Source organism: Chlamydotis macqueenii, chromosome 4 (assembly GCF_036417535.1).
Source record: "Chlamydotis macqueenii isolate bChlMac1 chromosome 4, bChlMac1.mat, whole genome shotgun sequence".
Classification (NCBI taxonomy): Eukaryota; Metazoa; Chordata; class Aves; order Otidiformes; family Otididae; genus Chlamydotis; species Chlamydotis macqueenii.
The window spans coordinates 71084346-71110373 of NC_141559.1; the positions used below are offsets into that span (position 1 = coordinate 71084346).

The window sequence follows — 26028 nt, forward strand, 5'->3', positions numbered from 1 at the left end:
CATTTTAAAAATGAATTCAGAGTTCGTAAAGATAAGAAACTAGTGTGACACAACTTTCTGAAGTCTAAAGGAGAGAAACATCAAACAAACTCCCCTTCAGTGACATTTTCTCACCAAACCAGGAAAACCTGCCATTTTCTGAAGTCTCATCTTCAGATTAGCCAATCAGTAGCATACATATTACAACAGCATCCAGAGGAGCCTGGAGCCCTATGGTAGCAGTTTCCGCAAAAGCATCCTTTCATGATAGACAATGCTCCCGAAAAGCATGTAATTTAGGGCCACTTGTGGATGGTTTGTCTCCACTGTTCCCGATGCCCCGCTGCAGCAGTGACTCGGAGCACCAGGGCACAGCAGCTGCACCAACTGCTGCTGGAGAGAGGAACGCAGCTGGGGAAGGACAGACAGACACACAACCACCCCCAGCCCGGTGGTGCCCACCACTGCTGCCGGAGCCAGAGCAGCATGTCTCCTGCACCCACGGTGCCAATGCCAATGGGACGGCTGCAGTGAGGAATGGAAAAGGAGGACAAAAAAGAAGCATTACGGTCTGTGTTACAGAGAGGTGAAGATGGAGAGAGGGTCAGACAGGGAGAATCGTACACGAGAAGTGAAGCAGTATGTGCCAGTGCTGGCTTTAGTAACAGTAAGCAAAGAAAGCCAATTCACGTACAAGGGCATCAAAGGTCTTCAGATGTGGTTTGTTTCTTAAATCATCCATTTATTGAGGGGTTATTAATACAACATCAATAAGTTGTGCTGTGTTTTCTTTTCTTTCTTGTTTTGGTTTGTTTGTTGGTTGTTTTGTTGGTTTTGTTTTTAATCGCTGTGTCAATGCTGGCCCTGTGTGCAGTGCCACAGCTTCCTCCCTTCAGGCTCTCCCTCCTTTTTTCCCTGCTCTGCTTCCCACAATCTCCTGCTGGCTTCAGTTACAAAAGAGACTGCAAATACTCTGGGGCAGGGATTTATGCAGGCTGCAGCACAACGAGGTGCAAATCTTCGCAGCAGCCCAAAACTGTGCTGAAGTAGAAGCAGAGGTAATGGGATGAGGTCTGAATGGCCACCAGTGGGTACTGACTGCTCACATTCTTCAGCCTCCCATGCTGGAGCAGAATGCATTGCCTTTCTCTGGTCTACGTCTGCTGCCGGGCTGGGTACAGCCCACCTGTATTAGAGGAGGTCTGAGGATGCTCCGTGCTACACCAGTAGCTGTACTGGCCTGCAGCCATCTCTGAACTGGGGGAGTTCATCCACCAGTCCTGCAACACAGTTATAGAGCTAGGCATAAACTCAGCACAGCTGAAACATGAGCCTACAGAGAAGACAGGACATCTTGTCAGTAAATAAAAGTGCTAAGAAAGGTATGTGATGATCATCTAAGGATGCTTTCACGTGGAAGATGATCTAAGGAACCTGAAGGTGCATAAGTCCATGGGACCTGATGAGATGCATCTGCGGGTCCTGAGGGAACTGGCGGATGAGGTCGCCAAGCTGCTGGCCATCGTATTGGAGAAGTCATGGCAGTCTGGTGAGGACCCCGATAATTGGAAGAGAAGGAACATAACCCCAATTTTTAAAAAGGGTAACAAGGAAGACCCGGGCAACTACAAGCCGGTCAGCCTCACCTCTGTGCCTGGCAAGGTCATGGAACAGTTTCTCCTGGAAACCATGCTAAGGCACATGGAGAGCACAGAGGTGTTTGGTGACAGCCAAAATGGCTTCACCAAGGGCAGATCGTGCTTGACCAATTTGGTGGCCTTCTATGACGGGGTGACAGCATCGGTGGACAAGGGATCAGCAACGGATATCATCTGCCTGGACTTGTGCAAGGCATTTGCACGACACCCTTCTCTCTAAACTGAAGAGACATGGATTTGATAAGACAGACCACTTGGTGGATAAGGAGTTGGCTGGATAGCTGCACTCAGAGAGTGGTGGTCAACGGCTTGATGTCCATGTGGAGACCGGTCACGAGTGGTGTTCCTCAGGGGTCCATGTTGGGCCTGGCCCTGTTCAACATCTTTGTCGGTGACATGGACAGTGGGATAGAGTGCACCTTCAGCAAGTTCGCCAATGACACCAAACTGTGTGGTGCCGTCGACACGCTGGAAGGGAGGGATGCCATCCAGAGGGACCTTGACAGGCTGGAGAGGTGGGCCCGTGCCAACCTCATGAAGTTCAACCAGGCCAAGTGCAAGGTCCTGCATCTGGGACGTGGCAATCCCAGACACAAACACAGGCTGGGCGTGGAATGGATTGAGAGCAGCCCTGAGGACAGGGACTTGGGAGTGATGGTAGACAAGAAGCTTAACATGAGCAGGCAATGCACCCTTGTGGCCCAGAAGGCCAACCGCATCCTGGGCTGCATCAAGAGGAGCGTGGCCAGCAGGTCGAGGGAGGTGATTCTCCCCCTCTACTCTGCCCTGGTGAGACCCCACCTGGAGTACAGTGTCCAGTTCTGGAGCCCCCAACATAAGAAGGACATGGACCAGTTGGAGAGGGTCCAGAGGAGGGCCATGAAGATGATTAGAGGGCTGGAGCACCTCTCTTATGAGGACAGGCTGAGAGAGTTGAGGCTGTTCAGCCTGGAGAAGAGGAGGCTCCAGTGAGACCTTATAGTGGTCTTCCAGTACCTAAAGATGGTAAAGTGGGGACATACTTTTTAGCAGGGCCTGTTGTGATAGGATGAGGGGTAATGGTTTTAAAATAGAGGGAGGTAGAATCAGACTTGATATAAGGAAAACATTTTTAACAATGAGAGTGGTAGAACACTGGAACAGGTTGCCCAGAGAGGTGGTGCTTCCAACCCAAACCATTTTATAATTCTATGAGTTACACGGTAAGTTTAGCTTTCCAGAAAAAGTCAGATTGCTGACAAAAGCAGAAACAGGATTCTCATGATATATAGCAAAAAATAAAAAAAAAAACCTCACAAAATTGAAAAAGATGATAAATTGAGCTGAGAGACCGGTGGCTCTTCAGAAAAAAAACTATTCATGAAAACTTGCCAAAAGTCTAAGCACTCGATTTGGCAGCAGTTTCACTATCAAATTCCTTTAACTCTCCATAGCAATACAAGGAGAGTAAAGGTATTTCAATTCTTAAATTAATCTGTTTAAAAAACATTTGAAAAATCCTGTATTTAAGAGACTGAGAACCTCTGCTTTGATTGCAGGACGTATGAAAACTAATACATCAGTGGTCTTCAGCAAACCAATTTAAAAGATACAGCTAGCTACAATACAGCTGTTGCAACAGAGCTCAGAAAATGGTATTTCACCGAAAAATTACTATGGAAAAAAAGCCTAAAAAAGACTCCAATCCTGTTTCCAGTGAAGTCATTACACATTTTATTATTGATTTTGAAAGCACCGACTTCAGCCTGGATACTAACAAAAGCATAAATAAATATTATGACTATACGCATTATGCGTTAATGCCTGAGGAGCTTCCAACTTTGCTGTGATCTGCTCAGATTTTTCTGATGTACTCAGATGGAGTGAATATTCAGATGAAGAAATGGCAGGAGATATCAATCTGCTTTCAAAATGATACAGAATGAAGCACCACCAACAGCACTACTCTCAAAAGCAGATGGTTTTCTGGATGAGATAAATTATTCTGGGTGGACAGCAGAAATGACTGATATAATTCTGAACATGATTTCTTCATAGTTAGCCATCATAAAAGAAAAGTGCCATTTTTTTAGCTGAAAAAAGGTATGTATTCATTAATTTCAAATGAACCGCTTTCTTCAGTTCCACTGTCTTATGGACTCCTACCACCTACTAAGCATTTGAATTTCTCTTATGGAAAAAAAATGTATAGTTTACACACTTGGCAAGTCTATAACAGCATTCATAACACAGAACTACAAACGCAGGGTTTGGGGTTCATTCCATGTGTATTCACTGTATCTTACTGTTATATCCATGTGATTATTATTTATTGTTGTATTCCTGCACTGTACACACTGCACAAAAACACAGCAATGAATATGCCCTTCCTTCAAAAATTCTACAACTTCAATTACACTTTTAAAAAGTTCTGAAATACAGAACTTAGCACCTCAGATTTTTTTTTTGTACTAACAATGTAACTATTTCTCACCATTTTCTATGTGGGAATATTTAAGTCTAGCTGCTACGACAATGTGATCTTTTATTCTTACTTTCCATTTGAATTCAAGGTTAAAAAAACCTCACATTTGCTCCATAGTAAATTAAATTGAGATATACAGCAAGAAATTTACATTTAGAAAGAAAAAGTGAACTTCTAATATTGTAGTAAATTGGTTTTGACTTTTCTGTCAAGGCTCTCTGGAGACAGTTTGATCCTGTTCTCTAGTACATTGGCCTCCATGCCCTCTACCATCAGAAAAAAATCAGCTGCAATGCACAGACATTACTTAGTGATTTTCCAAAATAACTGGCAGCTTGTACTGTGTATCAGCAAGCACGTTCAAGTTCATCTAGAGCTTTGCCAAACTCAAGGAAGCATAGCTGTACAAAATGAAGATGAAAAAGAAAAGCTGTAGTAGTGGAAAGCCATTTAAAGAAATTAACATATTGCCTTTAACATATCTGTTTCTTCTGAGAGTATGAGCATGGTCAGACTTCATCACACTGGACACAAAGCCAAACTGCTCAGCTCTCTTCATATTCTGTTCTAGGCGTACAGAAAAAGAGACCCACAACATGATCTTCCAGCGTACACATCAAATATTCAAGTCAGATAGCCTCTTCCCATTAGCATTCACTGCCAACGGGCCCATATTCAGGAATATACACAGTAAGGAACCTACTGAGAATAAAAGCCAAGCTATTTTGCTGCATAATGTGTATCAAGGATAAGACTTATTAAGACAAAATTCACAAAATGAGCAACTAAGAAGCTTCCTTATGAAATACTGAAAGTATGTTTTGTTCTCCAGCCAATCCTCCTGACATTGCAAACTGTCTACACTCCAAAGATGTCCCTGTCCATAAATATTGAACACATGCTCCTAATGTATTTGCTAAACAATTTGGCTCTGTCACTTCATAAAATATATTAACTATTAACATAGCTTTACGTTGTAAAGAGGACAAAAAAATCCTGCGGCTCTTAATTTTCTGAGTAATTTTCTCATTTATGCCTGGACAAAAGAACAAAGTAGCAGAATGATTCCAACCATGTTTACCATTACAGTGCAATTTAAAAAGAATATATCAATTATGTTGGCAAGCTTATATGTATGCCATGTAGAGAAAGGGGCACATAGCTGCACCAATTCATGCAGAAGGAATTATTAAACTAGCGTACAAGCAAGACGTTGTTGGTTGGCTGAAATCATCTCAAGTATCAAAAGTTCTCTAACAATAGCTCCTATTATTTGCCTTCCCAAATAACAAAAACCAGGATTATGATGCTAAAATTCATATTGGTATACAAATGACATGAAATTAATTGCACTCAAAATACCAGCCCGGTTCTTATTCTCAGTATTCTGCCACTCCTACAAGACAATACAAACCCCATCCCTTACAGGAAACCCAACTATATTATTTGGTGACACTAAATGGAATAAAACACAATGCAATATTGCTGAAAAACTGAATGTGTCTACAATTAGTAAAATTACAACATTTCATTTAAGCACAGAATCCATTCAACTTGACTGCAACTATCCATTAATAAATTACAAATGCACCATCTGTCCTTAAAGCAGGGAATTCAGAAGGATTGCTCCATTCTGATTTTAGCCTACATTGCTGTCATAGATGTTCTTAAGGCAACAGCACATTATTTTAGCTTTGTCTTGGAATCAGCTAAAAACCTGGACAGTGTACAACAGTTTAAGAAGTACAAGACTAAAATGAAACCTTTAAGGATCATAGATCAGAAACTAAAGGACTGCTTTGCCCCAACCTGCAGAATTAATAAGGAACCAACATTAAGAGATGAGGAAGCATCCAAGCTAAATATAATATAAAAGTGTTAATAATGAGAGATAAAACAAAGGGTGTATTATAGCTACTGAAGAAAGCAGAAATAATATTGCATGTATCAAATATAGGCGTTAAAGTAATGCTGCAGCCTTTTTTACCAACCAGCCTTCACGACTGGGAGGCATCTCACCCACCTCCAGATCCCTACAGCTGAGCTAATCAGCCCAGGCTCCAGGCTTTAGGGTCAGTGAGTGTAGCACCCATTTTTTTGGAAGTCTATTTTAGGATGAGAATAATCATACCCTAGAAGTGCCCTTTTTCACCCCTAAGGAAAAAGAGGAACTCAGGGCAGCTTGGTGTGGGAGTTCACATTGCAAGAGATCCTGTCTCAGTCAGATAAACTGCACCACCAGTAAGAGAGGAGAGGAAGAGGTATGTAGTAACTGAATACACATATTCAATGAGTGCAAATAAAAAGAGGGAAAGAATAGAAAAAATATGGTACATGCATCTGTGTGTCACCTCCTAACAGTAAATGAATTAGAAGGTCCAGTTTAAAACTGTAAGATCTGGGTGTCTTTGTGGTCCATCTACCATCCTCAGACTGGAAGAAGGAAAAGATAACTCAGAGGGTGAAGAAGGTTAGTGACTGTTTGCTAATGAGTATCTGTTTTATTCACTGCAATGCTCTACCTCCTTAAAGGTAGAGAAAATAGAAAATATGAGGAAAGCAGCAGAAGTAAGAGAGAAATTCGCACTAACCATGTAAGAATATTAAAAAACTTTAGCTCCTGGATACATATTCAAACCAAGAAATGAATCCTGTTTCACAGGCTTAGAAATAATCCAGTTATAAGAATAATCCTATCCAAAGGTTTGCAAGAATATTTACCTTTCTAAACTACAACATATCTGAAAATAGTCCAGTTTTTATTTTTTCAAAGTAGTTAGATATTCACTATCCCTGAAATAAATTAATATTGAAGTGACTTAAAAAATGCTTGATCCTGTTCTTCTTAACACTCACAAAATGATTTGCAGGATAAGTGTTCTCAAAGCCTGAGCTACTATATACTTATAAAAGCCAAGGACCAATATGCAATTTACAGAGATAAGTATCCCAATTATCAAGGAAATGCAAGAAATAATAATGCTGTTAGTTACCCTTTAAGAAAAAAAATTACTTCAATGCTGCCATAACTTTTCAGCTTTTACAGATTTTATAGTTGCATAATACTGCCTGTAACCTGACTTGCCAGGAGCTAACGGTAAGACTGAACAAACAAAATCCGCTCTGTCCTCACATCAGACCTTTTTATCACATTCAGCTGAAGAACAGACGACCTTTAACAGCAGCATGTTTCTGTCAAACACCCCTGACTGGCCTTTCAACAACATCAGGAGTGTTTCTCTGCTCTACCCAGCGTCCCTCTGACTGCAGCTATGTGGTACCTTTCTGGCAGCACTATGAACTATCACTCCTTATACTCTGATCCACGTGTTCACAAAATATGCTGCTACACAGCACCCAGCAGGGGCTCTCTCTTCTAGGAAAAAAGCCACCCTTTTGAATGTAGGATATGTTCAGCTGTAGCAGAATACACCCTTTTGACATTTTCTTATACACAGAAAAGTTTCCCTTTACTTAGTGAACCACAGAGAGGTAAAACCAGATGTTGATTTAGACTGGAAAACTTGCATGCCTAACGCCTAAGATGGAGCCGTGACTTCTATAGGTGAAGCAATATGAAATATGACAATTTTCAGTTCCCACAGATGTGGGGAACTATTTAATACAGTGTACTACTAAGGCAGTGTAGTTATACGCACAAACAGACACTATGAAAAAAAGTTGAAGTGCAGATACTCAAAACATACTCAAAGGTTCGGCTAATGATAAATGTAATAAATGTAATGTAATAGCAGTGAATTCTTACTCTTCTAAGGCCTGAAGCATGTTTCCAGATTCTTCAATGGACAGAATATCGATGATTTGGTCGTTCATAATTGTATCTTCACTGAAGAGATCACCTGAATTAAGCTGAAAATTCTCCAGTTTGTGATTTTGACTGAGTTCATGCTGTATCTCCTGAAAAAAAAAAAGGAAAAAAAAAAAGAAGTAAGCTTCAGATTATAAAAAAAAAATTACACTAAACATCTGATAGAATTTTATTACAGCTAACTCTGGGTGAGAAAGTTCCTACTTATCATCAAACTGTGCAGCTGGAAAGGGTATAAAGGGCTTATGGAATTCAGATACATATCTAAAATGAAATAAACTAATTGTGTTTCAGATTGAACTTGTCATATATATAACTTACCCAGAATACAAATAAAGAAATGAACAGAGAAGACAGAAGACTACATTGACTTCAGTAGGCTTGTGAAAACCTTCTAGGAGGTTATCTATCACTACAAACTTTCTAGGTCAATTTTTTTTTAAATTACCATGGTATACCATTACAATTTTATAAAAATTACCGTCTCATCATGAGATGAACAACATGAAAAACTATTCCTATGAATGATGGTAGTGACTCAGTTCACAGTTCAATGAGACTCCCTTGAGACTGAGTGCTAATAAAATTATTGTATTAAAAAAACCCACTATAAATATCTGATGCTAGGACCAAACTGGCCCTTTTAAATGTTTTCATTATCACAGTTTTTTCTGTAAAAAGAAACAAAGCACACCCTTTTCCTAAAAGAAACAAAAATTGTTGATGGAATAACTTTGAACAGCAGAAAATAATGCTGGAAGTGATTTGTGAGCTCCTCTGGTCTGTCCAGAGGGATGGGAGATACACCACCATCCAGGCAGAGGAGGGGTTCAAACCTCTGCGCGCACCTCTCTTTAGAGGACTGCTACAATGACTGTAGTATTCTGGTTTAGGCCTCTAGCTCCCTCCCATTGAAGTTGCTCCACTTTACATAAATACATAAATAATTAATAGAAGCAAAGACTGGAACTTGGGCCAATCTGATGAATATTTATCAGAGACTGTATCTTCTCTTTCTGGCCCAGTATGTACTGGAACACTTTTTCTAAACAAGCACAGCTTGGATAAAGAACACTGAAAATGCTCCATCCCCAAACCCAGCTGTTTTGCCTCATCACTCAAGAGATTAAGGTACATCCAAGGAACTAGACTAAATTCAAATTCTTATTCCTGACAATTAGAAACACAATTTGGACCCGAGTCTGCTGTGCTCAAGGCAAGTGGTCTAGTCCCTGTGCAACTGCTCATAACCTACAGACACCGTGGCTCCCTCTTATTTTGGGGGACAGAGAGGAGGAATATGAAAAGAAACAAATAGCCAAAGCATAATCTCCCTCTAGCTTGAAGCTCACATCCAGGTACTGACAGCAGTTCTTTTGATCGGATTATCATTCTTGCACTCCTCTCTAAAGATTGTGCTAAAGATTAGAGGTTGTCGAAATTACATTATCTGTGAATCCAATCCATCACTTGGTGGCTTTTTATGTATCTTCAAAATCTCTTTATACAATCTGTATTAGTTAGCAAGTTATATAATCAGATACGATCAATGAAGAAATTAAATAAAGTACTATTACAGACAGTATGACTCACCTGGTTTTCTTTACTACAGAAACTCCATTTTAATATTTGGGTTCGGTAAACAATGAAAAAAACAGCACTTGTCAATACAAGGGAAACAAAAAAAGCAATGAAGAACCCTGAAGCATGGATGGCATGGCTGTAGGAAATCTGAAATTAAAAGATCGTATTATTAAAACTACATTTTAAATATATATAAACACATATAAACCTTTGCAGTTTCTACACGAGCCAGAGTCAGAAAGGAAAAGCATGAGCTCTGGAACCATGAGCCAGCTAACAACTTTGCAGGCCTTTCACTTTAGCTCTTAATTTAATCTTTAAATAGAATTGCATTAAAAATTAATTTTTCCTTCATGCTCCATGTAGCAAAAGTTAATTCAGTGTTTGTTTAATTCTTTGAGATCTTTGGATGAAAAACATAGCACAGCTATTAGTATCATGTTTCACCACCCACTAGTCACTCTGCTGGGGCTACAAAGTGTAAATAATTAACGTGCTGCTTGCAAGCTGGGCTTGGCCATCTCTTGGAGCAGAAACCTGAGGGCATTCCATGGAGTCAACAGTAATTCTGCACAAGAAGTGATAACCAAATTTGGTCCACAATTTCAAAAGGATTTATTCCAATTTAACAGCAGAATTTTATCCTTTTACTGCTTAGTTTTTCTCTCTGATATGTTTTTGTACACTGAAAAACTGTTATATCTCTAACTGAAAGGAACTGCTTTACATCAAACTTTGCTGTTTCACAGGCTTGGCTCCTCAAAGCTGCTGGAGATGCTCAGCGCTCAATGATTTCAACATTATTTCAATTTAATTAGGTGATGTGTCAGTACCAAGGAGATCACCAAGACCCCAATACAGGCTACTATTCAGCACTTGCACAGTTCCAAGAAGATCCAAGTTTCACTTCACGGTATAGTACATGCAGAATCAACAACTGACTGACAGAGGTATGTTCAGTTTGGTTTTTTGTTCTGTTTTGGTTTTTAATGTGCTTAGTCTCAAATAATGAAACCCTTGAAGCAATATGAAGTTCATTAAAATGTTTCAGGACTAAGAATTTATCTGAGTAAGCCAGCCATGTGCTGAATTCGTTCTAAGACCTTTCAGTATCTTTAAGTTTTAAATGGAAACAAAAAAGAAAAGGAGGAGCAACACATTAATTTCCCAGTTCCATGTGTAATTACCAACACATTGTCTGAATTATTTTACTCATGTACCTTCCTACTGCTTTGGCCAATTGCTTGCATTATGCTCCCCTGTACTATGGCCAACCAAGAAGGACACCCAGCGTATCTACACCAGCCCCAGTACCAGCTCTCTCCTCTACTGACTCCCATTTGTCTCATTTCCAAGCACTGTGAAATTTAGGGATCTCTCTAGGCTTCTGGGGAAAGTAGGAATCCAGTGAGGCTATGGTTTCAGTGAAGCTGAAATGAAGCTGGTTAAGTTTTGATGGAGAAAAAGCACTGTCTAGGGAATGATCTTGTGCTTTCTAAGTAAAGTAAAAGGCGAGACAGTAAGCCTGCGCCTGGGCAGGTAGTTCTGTCAGAGGCTAAGTTTGATGGAGAAAAATGGACAGGGAATTATCTGTGCTTTTATATTTAAAGAAAATGGGTTCTGGAAGAATAGTCTATGTCACTGGGGGGCTGTAAACACAAGCAGGAGGACACAGCAGGCACCTAATGGCACGAAGGCATCCCAGCAGACATTGCGGGGCAGGGGCTAGAGCCCCCGCACAAGCCACAGCATCGGACCAGTGTTGCTGGCACTGCAGGCTGACCTTCAAACCATGGACACACCAGTGACCCTCAAAATCCATATCCTAAGCTAGCTTCTTAAGCCATCCCAATAGTGGGAAGAGGCATTACAGACCCAAGTTTCTTTCAAGAACTTCTGCGCTCCCACTGAGTTGAAGAATGCTGAGGGAAGCAAGCCTGGTAAAAATCAGATCAAGTAATTATTACCATCCATCCCATGCAAAATGCTTAGATGTGAGAACTTCCTTTTGTCCTTTTCACTACAGCTTCCTACTCAGCATCAAAATCACCCAGCCGAGGGCAGAGGCACGCAGTACTCACAGGCCCTGAAGTGCTGTGGGAAGATATCTGGCATGGACACTGAGATGAGCAACACTCGTATTTTTTCTTAAATCACAAAATTGCCTTGTCACAGGCAACCAAGCGCTTTCTTGCAATGGTGCAGAAGAGAAAATCCACAGGGTTTGTAAAGCTTTAAAGAACAGCATAGCAGCCAAGTGTGCAAGCAAAACACGTGAAAGCTGATGGGACCGACTTAGCACGGCACTGCCATGACTGCACAATTAATTATTCTCTTTTCTGTCCCCAAAGTGAACATTTGGTATCCAATTAGTCACATATGTGTGTTGGCTTCACTGCACCCATGAACACATTTAAATAATGATTTTTAATAAATAAAATCTGAGATTGAGAGCATTTACAACAGCTGAAGATACGGATGAAATAGAATACATCACACCTTTTTCAGCTGATCATAATTTCCTTGCAGAAACTTGTTTCATTCTGGAACACCTTATGTTTGGCCACAGCCCAAAGGCAAATATTACGCATGTGAAACATGATGTGTTCCATAATTTCTAACCTTTATTTTTTAAAAGTTAACAGTATTCTTCACACACCTCTACTGCAGATTTTCAGTACAAAACTTGTTCATTTACTGAATCCAAATGCAGCTGAGCCAATTTTACCTAACTATGGAATAGTCTCCAAGAACTTGTTGAGGTCTAACTATCAAGTTCAAAGCTGGGAAAAAAAAAAAAAAAACAACAAACCCACTATAAAGGTTTTAAGTATAGCAATAGATTGCAGGAATTTTCATGGTGGGCTGGGACCAATGTAGCTTACAGTCTTAGCTTAGACATCACCAACTGCTGCAGATCAATTCACACTGAACTCTACAGAAAACCATTCATGAAGCTATGTTCCTAACGCAGTCAGCTACTGCATAGCCTACACCTTTTCAAAAATATGCATTTATTTTAACTCCAAGCATAATTCTTAGCTATACAAACATTCAGTTCTTTTAAATCTTACTAGATCAGTACCCAGGAACAATGAGTTCTCTAGCTCATCCACAGTTTTACTTTATATTATGTTTAATTCTGGCTTTCATTTTAAGAGAATGCACACAGGCCTTCCATTATAAGAAAGCCAAGTCTGGAATTATATCTGTTACACTAATAGAAGCTAAGAGGGCAGGAGATCCCCAGCAAAAGGAAATACTGAAACAAGTCTCCAAACAGACTACTGATTTTAAAGGTGGAGAGGAACTCATGGGACAGGCCCATGGAAGGAATGAGCAGTCCAGAACTTCAGATTTTAAATGATACAACCATGGCAAAAATGCTCTGAGGTGAAAGAAACTATTTTCTTCTGCCTGACCACAAATAATCACAATGTTCTTGCCAACCAAGCCATGGCTCCTTAAAAAAAGACCCCTTTCAACACAGCAGCCCGTCAAGGTAAAAAGGAGTTGGGAGAGAAAAACAAGTTTGGTGAAGAGATTACTCTGGTACTGAAACTTGTAGACACAGTGGGAAACTCTAAAAAAAAGTATGCAGAAGAATAACACTGTTTATTGCAATCAATGTAATTTTGAAGGTTTATTTGGCCTCTTAGAAACCATATTAATTCAGTAGCCAAGAACAGGAAGTCATATTGGAAGGATGAGTAGTTAAAAAACTAAAGGCAAACATAAACTATGCCTCTCTCACTGCAGCTTTATTTCTCAGGCTCCTTACACAGATATATTTTATTTGTGTATCAGCATGTGTACGGGTCAGTCACAAACATACAGAAACCTTTTCTAAATAGGTGGAGGATAACTCCACCCTTTTGGAAAGGCAAAAAGCTTTCTCATGGTGGCTCTGCACAGGAGCAGGTGAACATATTCCTCATCACAGCTCTCTGTGCCTGGACAATTCTTCAAATGAAAAACATGGGTAGGAATGCAAAGGAAGTTTGTAGATTTTCCATACTAAATATTTCTGCTTTAAGACAACAAAGACTCCCTGTTTTGACTCCTCTGTTTTCTTCCTCTTAAAATCAGAGAAGGCAGAACTTGTATATGATTAACAGCCAATAGCTGAGTGATGAGATATAAATACATAAGTGCATCTTTAGCCCCTAGGATTTAGTTTAGGTTGTCCATAAGTTTAAGCATGAGAATCAATATAATATCGAGTCATAAAATTTACCTTGGTCTTTTCTTCTTCAATTATGGTGAATGATGCTGTCAATGATACGAGATGTGTTTTATTCTGAGAGATATAAAAAAATATTACACATATTAAAAAAAATGAGCAGAATCCACTGGCATACAGCCCAGAGTCTCTAGAAAAGCTTCTCCTTAGACGATAAGCTACACCTCTCATTACTCTTAAAGCTGAAATAAATCTGATAGGAAAACGCAGTATACTTAGGGGTAACACTAACAGACATGGAAGCAGCTGCTCTGTGGCATACACTCCCCTTCTAATCACACAGAGGCACAATCCAGTGCTCATGCAATTACATTTTTCTGTGCATATAAAATCTGAGTTGACAGAAAATGCACAGAACAGGAGCCAAAGTCAGTGTGCATATCTCTGCTCTTACGAGTCCCCGTTTTTCAAAGTCTTGCTTTCTACCACTCTAGTAGCACTCACATTGAGTGAATAATGTGCGAGTGAACACACCACGCACACTGAACATTTTTTTCTTCTAAAACAAAAGAGATACAGCAGTTGAAATGAAAATATATTAGCAGGTTCTAATTACGTGCAATTACGATAACCACAGAAAAAATATCAAGCTGTATTTCAGAAATTGAAAATTTTACTTTGTTAAAAATCACTTGTCCTGTCTTCTACTCAAAGCCGGGCTAACTCCACCATTGGACTCATTGTCTCAGAGCCTGGTGCAACTGAGTTCTCAAAAATCACCAAGGATGGAGATTCCTCAGCTTCTCTGAAAAAAACCTCTTTTAGAGCTTCACAACTCTTACTAAAAAAAAGCGTCTTCCTTACAAGCAAGCAGGTTTTCCTTTGCTGCAATTTGGTTTTGGTTAAAATAAATTATTTTCTGATAAAAATATGTCAAAACTTTCAAGCTCTTATAGACTACAGGAAAACACACATAAGTATGTGTAACATCATTATTTCCAAGATACATAGATAAAGTGGAGAGAAATACAAAAAGTACAGACAAAAGCTACAGGACAACACACAAACATACTTCACCTATTTAAGGAAGCCTAGGACTTCCTAAGCTATAAAGAACTGCTCATGTACTTATAAATTCATGGTAAACAATCAGAAAGCCTAAGAACCTAACTTCACTACACGCAGGCCTCATTGCCTGGGCAGACAAGAACCAACTTGGAGACTCTTTTCATACAAAAATTGTGAAGAGCAAGATAAAATTGTAAAGGAAATACCTGTGATGAACTCCTGAAAGTTAGCTTCACAGGCAGGGTCAAGACCCTGCCATCCCACATTTCTTCTGCATCAAGAAGTGCAGAGTAGTTGATTGCAACGTACTCTCCACCTGTTGGAGAAAAAAAACCCAACTGTGTAGATTAAGCAGGTGAGGTACCTCTATCAGTCCAATAGTAGCCTCTAAGTAACTGTGTCTACATTTTCTTGAACAGAACAGTAGCTACACTGACTTGGAAACAACCCAGTACAGTTGCACATCTTTTTTTACACAAGAAGATTGGGTGTAAATCTCTGAAGAGCTGAGCACCCAGCCCGGCTCAGCTGCTGTTACAGATGTTTGCAAAATTTGAAAAGCAAGTTCAATATGAATAAAACATCTGAGGAGCTTTCTGGGTTCCCCTTTAGACTGTGCTTTCTCACCAGCAGAAGTGCTCTCGTAGGAACCAAGCTGCAGTAAGCTCACAATGCTGTCTTCGAGGGAATTAAGCAGAGGAGGTAGTTACAGCCTACCAGCATAGTCCAGAGAGGAGGGATATGGATAGATTTGCTCTTTTCCATGCAAATTTCTCAAAGATCCCTGATGAAGGCTTGGGATAGAACTACAGCTTTTCCTTTCTGGTACAGCAGGTGCCCCACATCCAGAGTACGTGGCCACATGAGCCCGGCAACATCCTTGTATCTGCTACCTCTAAGAACTCAAACCAATTCAGACCAGGATCTGGAAACTCCATTAAATGATGCCTCAAGCTACTGAAAAGCATAATGTTTTGACTGATACTAAAACTCCACATGATTTTTTTTTTTTTAATAAAATGGACAGCCTACATTATAACCACTAACTGGTTGGCTATCCTCCCACCGAAACCAAAGAGAAATCTGACTTGAGATATCAGATTAATTTCGATTCACAGTGCACTGGAGCACAGAAAAATTATTATGGCTAACATGCAGCATGACCGTACACAGGCTAGTGCAGGCAAAGCCCTTCTGTCTGGTCCTAGTGGCAGGGTATAGGCTGAGTCCAGGACTGACAACGCAATGAACAAACCTTAAGCTATGCAGAAAACTGTTCTGCTGTATTTTCTTCTGCTTTGGTATTCTTCATGCTGATTTGTGCAACATATATTGGCTGCAAAGCAAGCTTCAGTTTCAGATTCAGTACTTATAAATAAATTAAATAACTACTCCAACTTGGTTTACTAGATCAGCTCTGCAAGCCATTTTTCTATTCTTTCTCAGGGATCATTCCTTCTCAAGAACCTCTGTTGAAAGCCAGCAATTTCTTGACATTTTCAAAAAAATCAGCCCTGTGATCAGTACCACTGCTCACACTGCTGTTACTAGAAATGGAGTCTGACTATCTCTTGCAACCAGACAGCTGCCCTGGATCTACCTATTTCCCTTTCCTATTTGGAAATCTTTCACCAGTAAAACACTATCATAACCCTCGATACTTCAACAACAAACAGATATTACTGAACAATTCTGAAGCTCCAAGAGAAATAAAACGACTCTCAAAAGCAAGCTGCTAATTTCCTACATGCTTGTGCTTAGGAAAAGGGAGATAAAGAAAACAAGAAAGATAAAATTTCATGAATGTGCAATGATCCAACTGCTACCAAAGGAACAGACTGACTCCAAGAGTGGAACAGGTTTCTCTCTCTATTACTTGCTTTGATTTTATAAATTGCTCAGTCTGGGGAGAACGGATACTGAGAAGAGCTGCCTTGTTTCTGATGAATCATCTTGCCTGCTTGCATGGCCTTTTGCCATTCCATTGTACCTCAACACCTCAGCAAGCTAATCTGCCACGTTTGGCTCAAAAAGGAAGACTGGTCATATTGATTAAAATGGCTTATGCAGCAGCTTTTAAAAACATCTAAAATGAGCAAATACTATAACAAAAGATTGCTTCATTCTGATGGCAGCAACTTTTACAGACTACAGGGCTCACTTCTGTGCCTGGGAGATCGCAAGAAGTTCAAAAATAGGAGCCAAAATGTGAGCGAATAGAATTGTAAACTGCAGCAGAAAAACTTTCCCAGAGTTTTTAACCTGTATTAACTGATAATCAGAGCATTTACATCATCATACATAAATAAATAAATGCCATGATTTGAACATATGCTCTTTCACAGATGTAAGCAGAAGCACTTCCCTGCAGATTTTCTTACCTTGCAAGAATCTTTTCCTGTAAATCTGTATACCATCTGTGGTCTTGTTACCACTGTTTTTTTGAACCTGTAGACCAGTGATATTGTCCAGGAGGGTAAGATCTGTAATGTTTGTGGCGAGCAACGTGTTGGTGTTATTAATCAGAAGTGTAATGTATGCAGTTTGAGGGTCATGTTCAACATCCACCTGAAAACAGAAATATTAATGGTGCAAAATGGCTGTATGTTCATCTTATCAGCAAAATTCATTGTCTTTATTACCAATAAAAGTTCATTATATGCGTGAACTTATTTTCTAAAGGCATTTGAGTGACCTGCAAATGGCACTACACTCAGTCTGATCTCTCAAGGAGATTTCCATCTTTGGTATGTCACGCTGTTGCTTGGAGACAAAGGGACAGAAAGCCAGAAGCTGGAAACCCAGCTCGTGCAGAGCCAGAAGTGAAAACAGGAATCTGAATATCCCTGTGATACCTCATACAACGCAGAACTGGATCATAACTTTATAACCAGAGTCTGGAAAATTCTTAACTTTGAACTTCTGTACCACGAGGATGTTTCTTTTGCAAGCTGCCCTCATGGCAAATTCATTCTCTCCGTGCAGTTTTGGTCTCTATTTCCCTTTTTCTTCACAGCAACCACACTCTCCGAAGGGTGCTGGCTGCCTTAATTTGCCCTTCCTACGGGAGGCCTGATGGAGCCATCAGTGGACATAGGGAGCTGGGCAAACAGGGGGAAATAAAAAATATTTCCTCCCTTCATTTTCCCATACCTTTCCCTTGCTCTTCCGTGAGATATAAGCAAAAAATGAGGATTTCAGGGTCTCTGCCTATGCTTCTAATGAGGCACAAATACATTCCATTATATTTGGGGAGAGGGGATGTAAACAGTAATTTAGATAAATTCCTAGAATAGAATAGGCAGAAAAAGTAGCATGTGTGTATCCACAGGCAGGTGGGGGAATATGGCAGCATTAGTCCCCTCCTTCCCCTAGGCAGGAGGTTTCATGCACTCTCACACACAGTTCATTCTTTTTCTCCAACCAATTTTGCATTTTCTCTCCATTTTGTTTCATTTAATAAAATTCTTAATTCAGTGACTAAACAAAGCAATCCTTCAGAGGTGTCTCAATCGTTTATCTCCTACCGTAATCTTCCTCAGCTGGTGAAAAGGCCACATTTGTTACATTTCTGATTAATATCAAATACATGTTTTGCATTCTTTATTTCTGACTGGTAGTCAGTTTTAAGCTAAATTGCAAAGGGGTTCAAAGAATTTGGATTTTTTTTCCTAGTAGCACTAAACAAAGCAGCAGATGAGAATCAAGCTGTAGGGAAGCTCTTGGATTTGACCACTCCTAGAAAGAATCTCCTCCATGTCGCTGCCATTGGAATCAGCGGCCACTGGATATCTCCTTTAGTTTGTTCCTCTATTTGACTGAAGATGTTTTTTCTTGCTTTTGGAGCAGATTATTATGCTGTCAACTACCTACAGGAACCAAACCCAATGACAGGCACTGATGATGCCTACTCCATTTTCTCTACGCTGCTGAAGCACACAGTGTGTGTCATCACCCCTTGCAAGCGATGTCACTTTGGGTACCTGGGAGAGTGGAGTGAAAGAACCACAGCAAGATCAAGGACATGCTAGGAGAAAAAAGAAGAGGAAAGAATTGCCATGAAACTGAAAGGAATTGAGGATCTTTGGGAAGAAGTTAGAACAACTAGAAACAGGAAAGGAGGACAAAAAATGTAGAATGCTTTTATCACAGATGATCTGCAATGAAAGAATGCTTAGGACACTGAGAAATAAGACAGGTAAATGTGTTAGAAGACAAATAGTAAAATTTAAAGATTTACTTCAGCTCTGCTAAAGATCATGGGCACTATGAAGTATTATTACAGAAAAGTTCATGCCATACTATGGAATGAAGCTCTCACAGGAGCACATTTCTGGAAAGAAGGAAGGGACTGGATGCTGGAAGCAGAGGTAAAATTCAAACACCTCAGTTTCAACAAGGGTATTTCTGTGATAAGGTGTTAGAAAAATCCTGACTCAAAGAAGTAAACATATGTCTTCTCCACTCTCTGAGGAATCACTCATGGTAGGAGGAGTAAAACATGCAAAATTCACTTTTTCCCATTTAAAACAGCTAAAGACCACCATATGGCCAGTCCACCTCTTAGCAGGAAAGCATCTGTTCAGACAAATTAAGACTGAAGTAGATGACAAGGTAAGCAAAGGAAAATAAAATGTGAACTGCATTTGAAGACAATCGCGCACAATTGCATAGTTTTCAGTAATTTACAACTAATAGCACTGCAAAATTATTTTCTGATAACTCTAGCATCTACAACAAAGTAACTTTGATCTTGTACAGCAGGGTTTCACAAATTTTAATGAGCCTGTGTGAAGCTGTGCTATGAATAGCAGAAAAAAACAACATGTAACTGTCTCAAACTCTGTTTCTGAGAAGTTCTGATATAAAAATTGTGAATCTATAGCTGGAAAAGCAGAAGATTCTGTGTTCCTGTTCTTATGTCTGAAATGCTCACTATTCAGCCTCATCAATTATGATACGCAGCCATTTCAATAACAACATTATCGGTAATTAGTGCCATGAGATACATATTCATTCTTCTCTATGCAAACGATCTGGTGCAGGTTATAAAGTCATCTCTGCTGTACTGGTTACTGAATTTTCTACCCTCATTTGCAGTATTTCAGTGGCTGAATTCAGATTTGTCTTAAAATTGGATGTGCTTTCTCTCTCCATAAGACAGGTAAGACAAACTGTCTGAATTATAAAAATTCACACCTGCTTCACCCAACGTGAAAAAAAACAGAGGAAAAAAAAGAAAGGAAAAATAATGGTCTAGGTAAATCTATCAAGCTATGCCACATAAAGTAAAAATAAAATGGAAGGTTTAAAATTTCCTTATAGTAAAGAGGTCTTTTCTCCTCATAAGTATTTTACACAAGTCAAATGAAACCTTTTTTTCATTATATATTGTGCTACAATTGAGTTCCACTGAATATGCAGACTATGACACATTGGCTCTTCTATGGCTGTGTGATAGGACGCCCAAAGACACAGCAGGCATCACGGGGCTCAGGGCCCCATCCTTCAAGAGGAGTCCATTCTTGACCAAGGTAGGGCACCTGTGGTGAGCCAGGAGAGCATCTCAGACGGCTTAGCTCATTCTCTAAAGAAGTTTTTCTCTATCTTTACCCAGCCTTGTGGCTGATTTCTAGAGTTCACTGGGCTTTGCTCATTTATAGTTTTACAAATTCACACTGAGGTATTCACTTTGACCACAATACAAAATCCCCTGAAGTCGGAGAAAAGATTTCACTGACTTCTTTCAGTTTTGAATCAACATTGCAAAACTGTGCCTCTTACAGAGGATGCAACCATTCTAACAGGATATTCTCCCTGTCGTAGTTCAGCCCCGATCGGGACCAGACTACGCAGTCTCTCTCTCTCACTCCCCCCACCTTCTGAGAAAACAGGGAGAGAAAATATAAGGAAAAACTGCTCAAGGTTTGAGATAAGGACAGGGAGAAATCCTTAAAGTTACCATCACGGGCAAAACAGACTCGACTTGGGGAAAACTATTCATTTATTACTACAAACAGCAGGATAATGAGACAGAGAACAAGATAACCTCCCCCCACCCCTCCCTCTTCCCAAGCTTAACATTATCTCTACTACCTTCCCCTCCCGAGAGGCACAGGGGGGAAAAGGGAATGGGGGTTACAGTCAGTTCATCACATGTTGTTTCACGCCGCTGCTTCATGGTTGGGGGAAGAACTCCTCGCATTCCTCCCCTGCTCCGTTGTGGGGTCCCACCCCTACGCCACAGTCCTTCGTGGAACTGCTCCGGCGTGGGTCATCTCTTCCATGGGTGCAGTCCCTCTGGAACAGCTGTCCCAGCGGGCCCTCCACGGGCCACAGCCTCCTTCAGGCATCCACCTCCCCCGGTACGGGGTCCTTCACGGGCTCCAAGTGGATCTCTGCTCCTCCGTGGACCTCCATGGGCTGCAGGGGGACAACCTGCTCCACCATGGTCGTTACCACAGGCTGCAGGGGAATCTTGGCCAGGAGCCACATTACTCCTCCCCCGCCTTCTGAACTGACCTTGGTGTCTGCAGCCGTTCCTCACAACAGGCTGGTAGATGTCTCTCAGGATCTTTTTTTACATCTTATTCACTTCTCATCTCCTCTCCACTTCTTGCAGCTGGGCTGGACCGAGTCGGGCCCAGTCGGCTGCCTGGCGAGAGGCCAGAGGGTGAGGGCTGCAAGGCCCATGAGGCCTGCGCCTCCCCCTCTGCGCCTCTGCCCCTACTCAGCTGCTTCACATCTTCTCTCCTCTCTCTTTTTTTTCTGTTTTCCCCTTCTTAAATACGTTATCGCAGAGGCGTTATCACGGGACATTCTGCTACCAATCGGCTCGGCCTTGGCCAGCAGCAGGTCCGCCCTAGGCCTGGCCGAGTCCATTGAACAAAGGGGAGCGACTTCTAGCAGTTTCCTACAGAAGCTACCACCTTAGGCCCCCCCTCACTAACAAAACCACGACACTCCCAAATACTCATCATGGGCACAATTCTGTTACCGCTTTTTGAAGGACATTTGGGTACAAACTTCCTATCAAATTAACAAGAAATTTGTAAGAAAACTTACCACACCACATTTCTGAAGGGTTATTCCAAATCCAGAAGACACTGACATATTGGACACATCTTCAGGCTATGGAGGAAGGGGAAAAGTCTACGTAGTATATGAAAATATCATCATTCACAAACTGCAGCACCAGGTAAATTTAGAGGTATTAAATGCCTTCAATTAAGAGCTTTGTTATCACAATAGTTAATCTTCTTATCTAGTTCAAGTGTGTATGATCTACCTATTCCCACAACTAATCAATATATTCATAGTTTGGCTATCACAATTCCCTAACAAAATACACTATGCACAAAGTTCACCAGACTATACAGATGTGTTTCATTACCAAGTGTCTATCAGAATTTACACAGCAATCATATAGTTGTATCTGTCACAATAATGCTTTGGAACTCTCACAACTAGTTGGTGTTGCTGAAGCCATCTCAAGTGAACATAATCACCTAAGACAGAATTTGAAATGTACTGATTGGGTAGTAAACTCCCAGCAAGGTTCACTTTTGATGTAATTGCTACAATCCTTACAAATATTAAAAGTCACAAACCATCTTTTACTGACCAGCTGGTGGTTAACAGAACACTCTCGTTTGAACAAAATCTTCTTTGTCCATGAGGGTATCAAAGCAAACAGCGAATGGCTCCACTGATCATCCGAGGCTGCAGAAGTCAAGAGCCGGTGATGGTCTTCACTTGCTTGAATGACCAGAGGTAAGGGCATTGCTGAAAACCAAGGCAACACTCTGCATTAGAGCCAATGCCAGCTCCTGAGCGGCAGCTGCTTCGCGCGCACCAGCTCCGGCAGATGCCAGCCAAGGATGGGGCTTGTGGTACCTGGTGCTCTGTTTGTACACAGCGACCAGCACACTCTCCCACCAAACCACTCTAAAATCTATATAGGCAACAGAGACAGGAGGCAAGACATGAAATAGAGACGGGATTTGCCACACAAAACTCAGTAGGAGTTAGAATAAAACTGTTTCCTACCTAGGGAACTCAGATATACCCCACAGAAAAGTTCTTGCCACTTAAATGTAAAGTGTCTAATGCATGAATTAAAAGGTTTCAGCCTTAAATCAACTGTAACATTTTCAACACAAAGACATTTTTAACAAAGCATAAATAACTGAAGCACTCTACAACATGAGTGACCTCAGTGCTAATTGTGGTCTGTGTCAAAGGTATCATCTGTCAATTAACCATTAACAATATCAATATATATTCAGAACAAAAATACTTCTCAGTTGAGTAAGGGTATCAGTTACGTTTCAGCTGAATTGGAGGGCCATCAAATCAAACGCTCCTCAATTTAGTAATTAGTAATATTATCTTACACTCTTATATTTTAATGAAAGATTAATTCATGATATCACACAAAATTACAAGAACCATTTTGAAATCATATCACTTTCATATATTAAAGCAGCTATGACATTAATAAAAGGAACTTATACAAAAATCAATAATTTAATATACTAAATTGTCTAAAGGTAAAGATGCTGAATGAAGAGAAAAAAAGTCATGAAATTTTCAAAAAGATAGTTGGCTGTTTATGTTTAAAGAAGATACTTTTTTTCATTTTTTGCATAATACTTCTCATTTATTACTTATTTTTAAATCCCATATTTTAATCATTAGCAGTATATATTAACATGAACAAAAACAGTCATTGAAAAGCAAAGATTTTTGGCAAATGACATTTTTCTATAAAGTTTTCATTTAAAAAAAACCTTTTATGTTAATGAAATATGAAAAGCTGAAGATACTAAAACGTCATTAATATGAGGAGCAGCATTTTTTTGAAAAGACACTGCTTTGTTGGAAGAACAATATAGAGAAACACTTTTAGCTGTAAATAGAAAAGACATGCACAGAGCATTCAGAACTGGACCCTTAAAAGGAGGTCCTATAAATGGCCTGGAAGCATTGATGCACATGAATCACTGAAAAAGGTTTGTTATCATAACGAATGAAATGCAGTGCTGCTGCTTACAGACCCCAGATGGATATGTGCACCTTGGGGAGCTTCCCATGCTGGAATAGCATGCTTTTTATTTGGGAGGGAGTGGTTTATATTGCACAAAATTGTGGATATATGGGCCTGTTTTAATTCACTTCTCTAAGTTTTACTTAAACGCTTAAACCATTGTTAAACAATGCAACAGGCTCAGACTAATCTAGGGACTGTGAAAGCAACTGGGTACACTTGGTGAGAATAGTAATATGTACAATTACACTACCAAATGTCTGCGTATCTTTGGGGTTGGAATTTTTTCAGGGTAGTCATGCATGGCATATTTCTGTTTCAAGACTAAGCAACAGCCCAAATCACTCAGGATAACAGCAGTGCTGAACTGCTGGGTACAGTACAGACCTGCTAGCTACCAGTCTGAGCCCACCCGGCCATGGAACCCCCAGCAAAGCCAAGCATCATGCTCTATCCCACCTCCAATGGCTCTAAACCTATGTTCCGACTACTGAATCAAGCCTCTTCATGGTTTTGTATAGATATGTCCAAACACTGAAAAAAAAATTAATTTTATATTCACTATGTCTCTCATATTAATGCAACTGCCACTCCATTGCTATGGAGGTGGAGCACCGGTTCTCCTTTTTGCTTTCCTGCCAGACCACAGGAGATGCAGTTTCCTTTACAGTAAACAGAAACTCTGATTAAAGACGTGGAGCTTCTTTGCAGGGCTTTGTAAGAGTCAGGAGTCAAAATGGCAAAATGTATAGGCTGGGCTGAGCAACTACTGCCTTGAAAGCGCTTCTTATTTAGCAGATGATTTCCTTCTGTGTTTTGGATGACGGAGTCAGCCAACAAGAAGGGGGTAACTGCTTCATAAAATATCTTTTGTTCTTGTGCCCTATGCAGCATGACATCTCCATCAGCACAACCAACTGCACTTTTCATGTGACAGCAAATTCTGATACTCCCCTCTGGAGAGTATCAAGTCCACAGTAACCCATTTCATTAACTGATCATGTTCTTTGACTCTGAATAAATCTCTGGATTACTATTACACAAATGAATCTGTTTTCAAGTTGTGCTTTGTCATCACTTACAATCCTGAGATAATGTGCCCAGCTCCCAGCAGAAGTCTCCAGGCATATTATTTGGCTGCTCTATCATCAGTAATGGGAGGCTAGGGATTTTGCAGGTTCTTGACATTATGTTAAGCAGCCTCAACGCTGATGATGATTACAAGGATACTTCTGCAGATTCCCTTGTATCTTCCCAGCACTCCGTGGAAGGTTTTGCTTAAATAGATTCAATCAGTGTGATGCATGTCCCTACAGCAACATGTGCCACTGCCTTCCTCTAGATTTTTTTCTCATCCTTCCTACTAATTTTTAACAATATAGACTGTTTTATAATACCCTGGTTTCCCTTGTCAGTAAAGAAGCACTTTTCTATCTCACTTATTGTAGTATAAACTGTCAGTTAAATAAAATAACTTTTTCCTGATCCGCAGTCACTACACATCCACATTATCCAGCTCAGTCCAGCTGACCTACAAGAACATAACTGCTTTTCCACATAACTTGCTGCATATTCTCAACAACAAGACAACATAATTGTACTTATCAATTTACCTGCCGTCTCTTTTCAGATAAGGTCCCTGATGGACTGTAGATGGCTGATGATTTCTTGAAAAGCTAGATGCTGAATATCTGAGAAGGGACGGTACAGGTATAACACATTCTGTGGTTTTCACTTCTATTCTGGATTTCCATTCTCAAACTGTTTTTTTAAACAACTAGATTCATCTGAGGTTGGAAAATGCTAATCCTTGACTCCTGAGGCCTTTCACTAACAAGCATTGAGCTTTCTTTTGGATACCTTGCTGCTCAGAAGTGTGAGCACACCATTGTCAGTGCCCCTTCAGAGATGCATCCCAATTCTGACACCAACTCTGCAGTCTCCTCCTTCCTTCCACTCTCTTTTCTTCTTACAGCTTCAATCTTTGCCATTTTTCTGGCTGTTTTCAAAAAAAAAGCCATTATCAGAGCTGCATGGTCTTCACTTTCATTAGTTTCTAAATGGCAACTATTCCCACTCCTTTTCAAAAGGGAAACTTTGCAAAGTAAGGGAATAGTTTCAGCTTTAAACACAGCCCAAACAGCCTCCTCTCAGCTGGGCTTGCCAGGCTGCCACTGGCACCCCTGCAGTACAACGCCTCAGGCCAAAACATTT

General features: G+C 40.3%; 1 protein-coding gene across 1 annotated transcript in view; it reads right to left on the bottom strand.

Moving 5' to 3' along the window:
* Positions 1-26028, bottom strand: part of EVC2 (EvC ciliary complex subunit 2) — a 75301-nt gene that overhangs the window by 42759 nt on the left and 6514 nt on the right. The window contains exons 3-9 of the mRNA XM_086747202.1: positions 22390-22550; positions 21831-21896; positions 17147-17333; positions 14972-15081; positions 13752-13814; positions 9524-9661; positions 7868-8019 (exon numbers count right to left, since the gene is read on the bottom strand). Coding sequence (XP_086603328.1) covers positions 7868-8019; positions 9524-9661; positions 13752-13814; positions 14972-15081; positions 17147-17333; positions 21831-21896; positions 22390-22550 — 877 coding nt within the window. The remainder of the gene's footprint in view (positions 1-7867; positions 8020-9523; positions 9662-13751; positions 13815-14971; positions 15082-17146; positions 17334-21830; positions 21897-22389; positions 22551-26028) is intronic.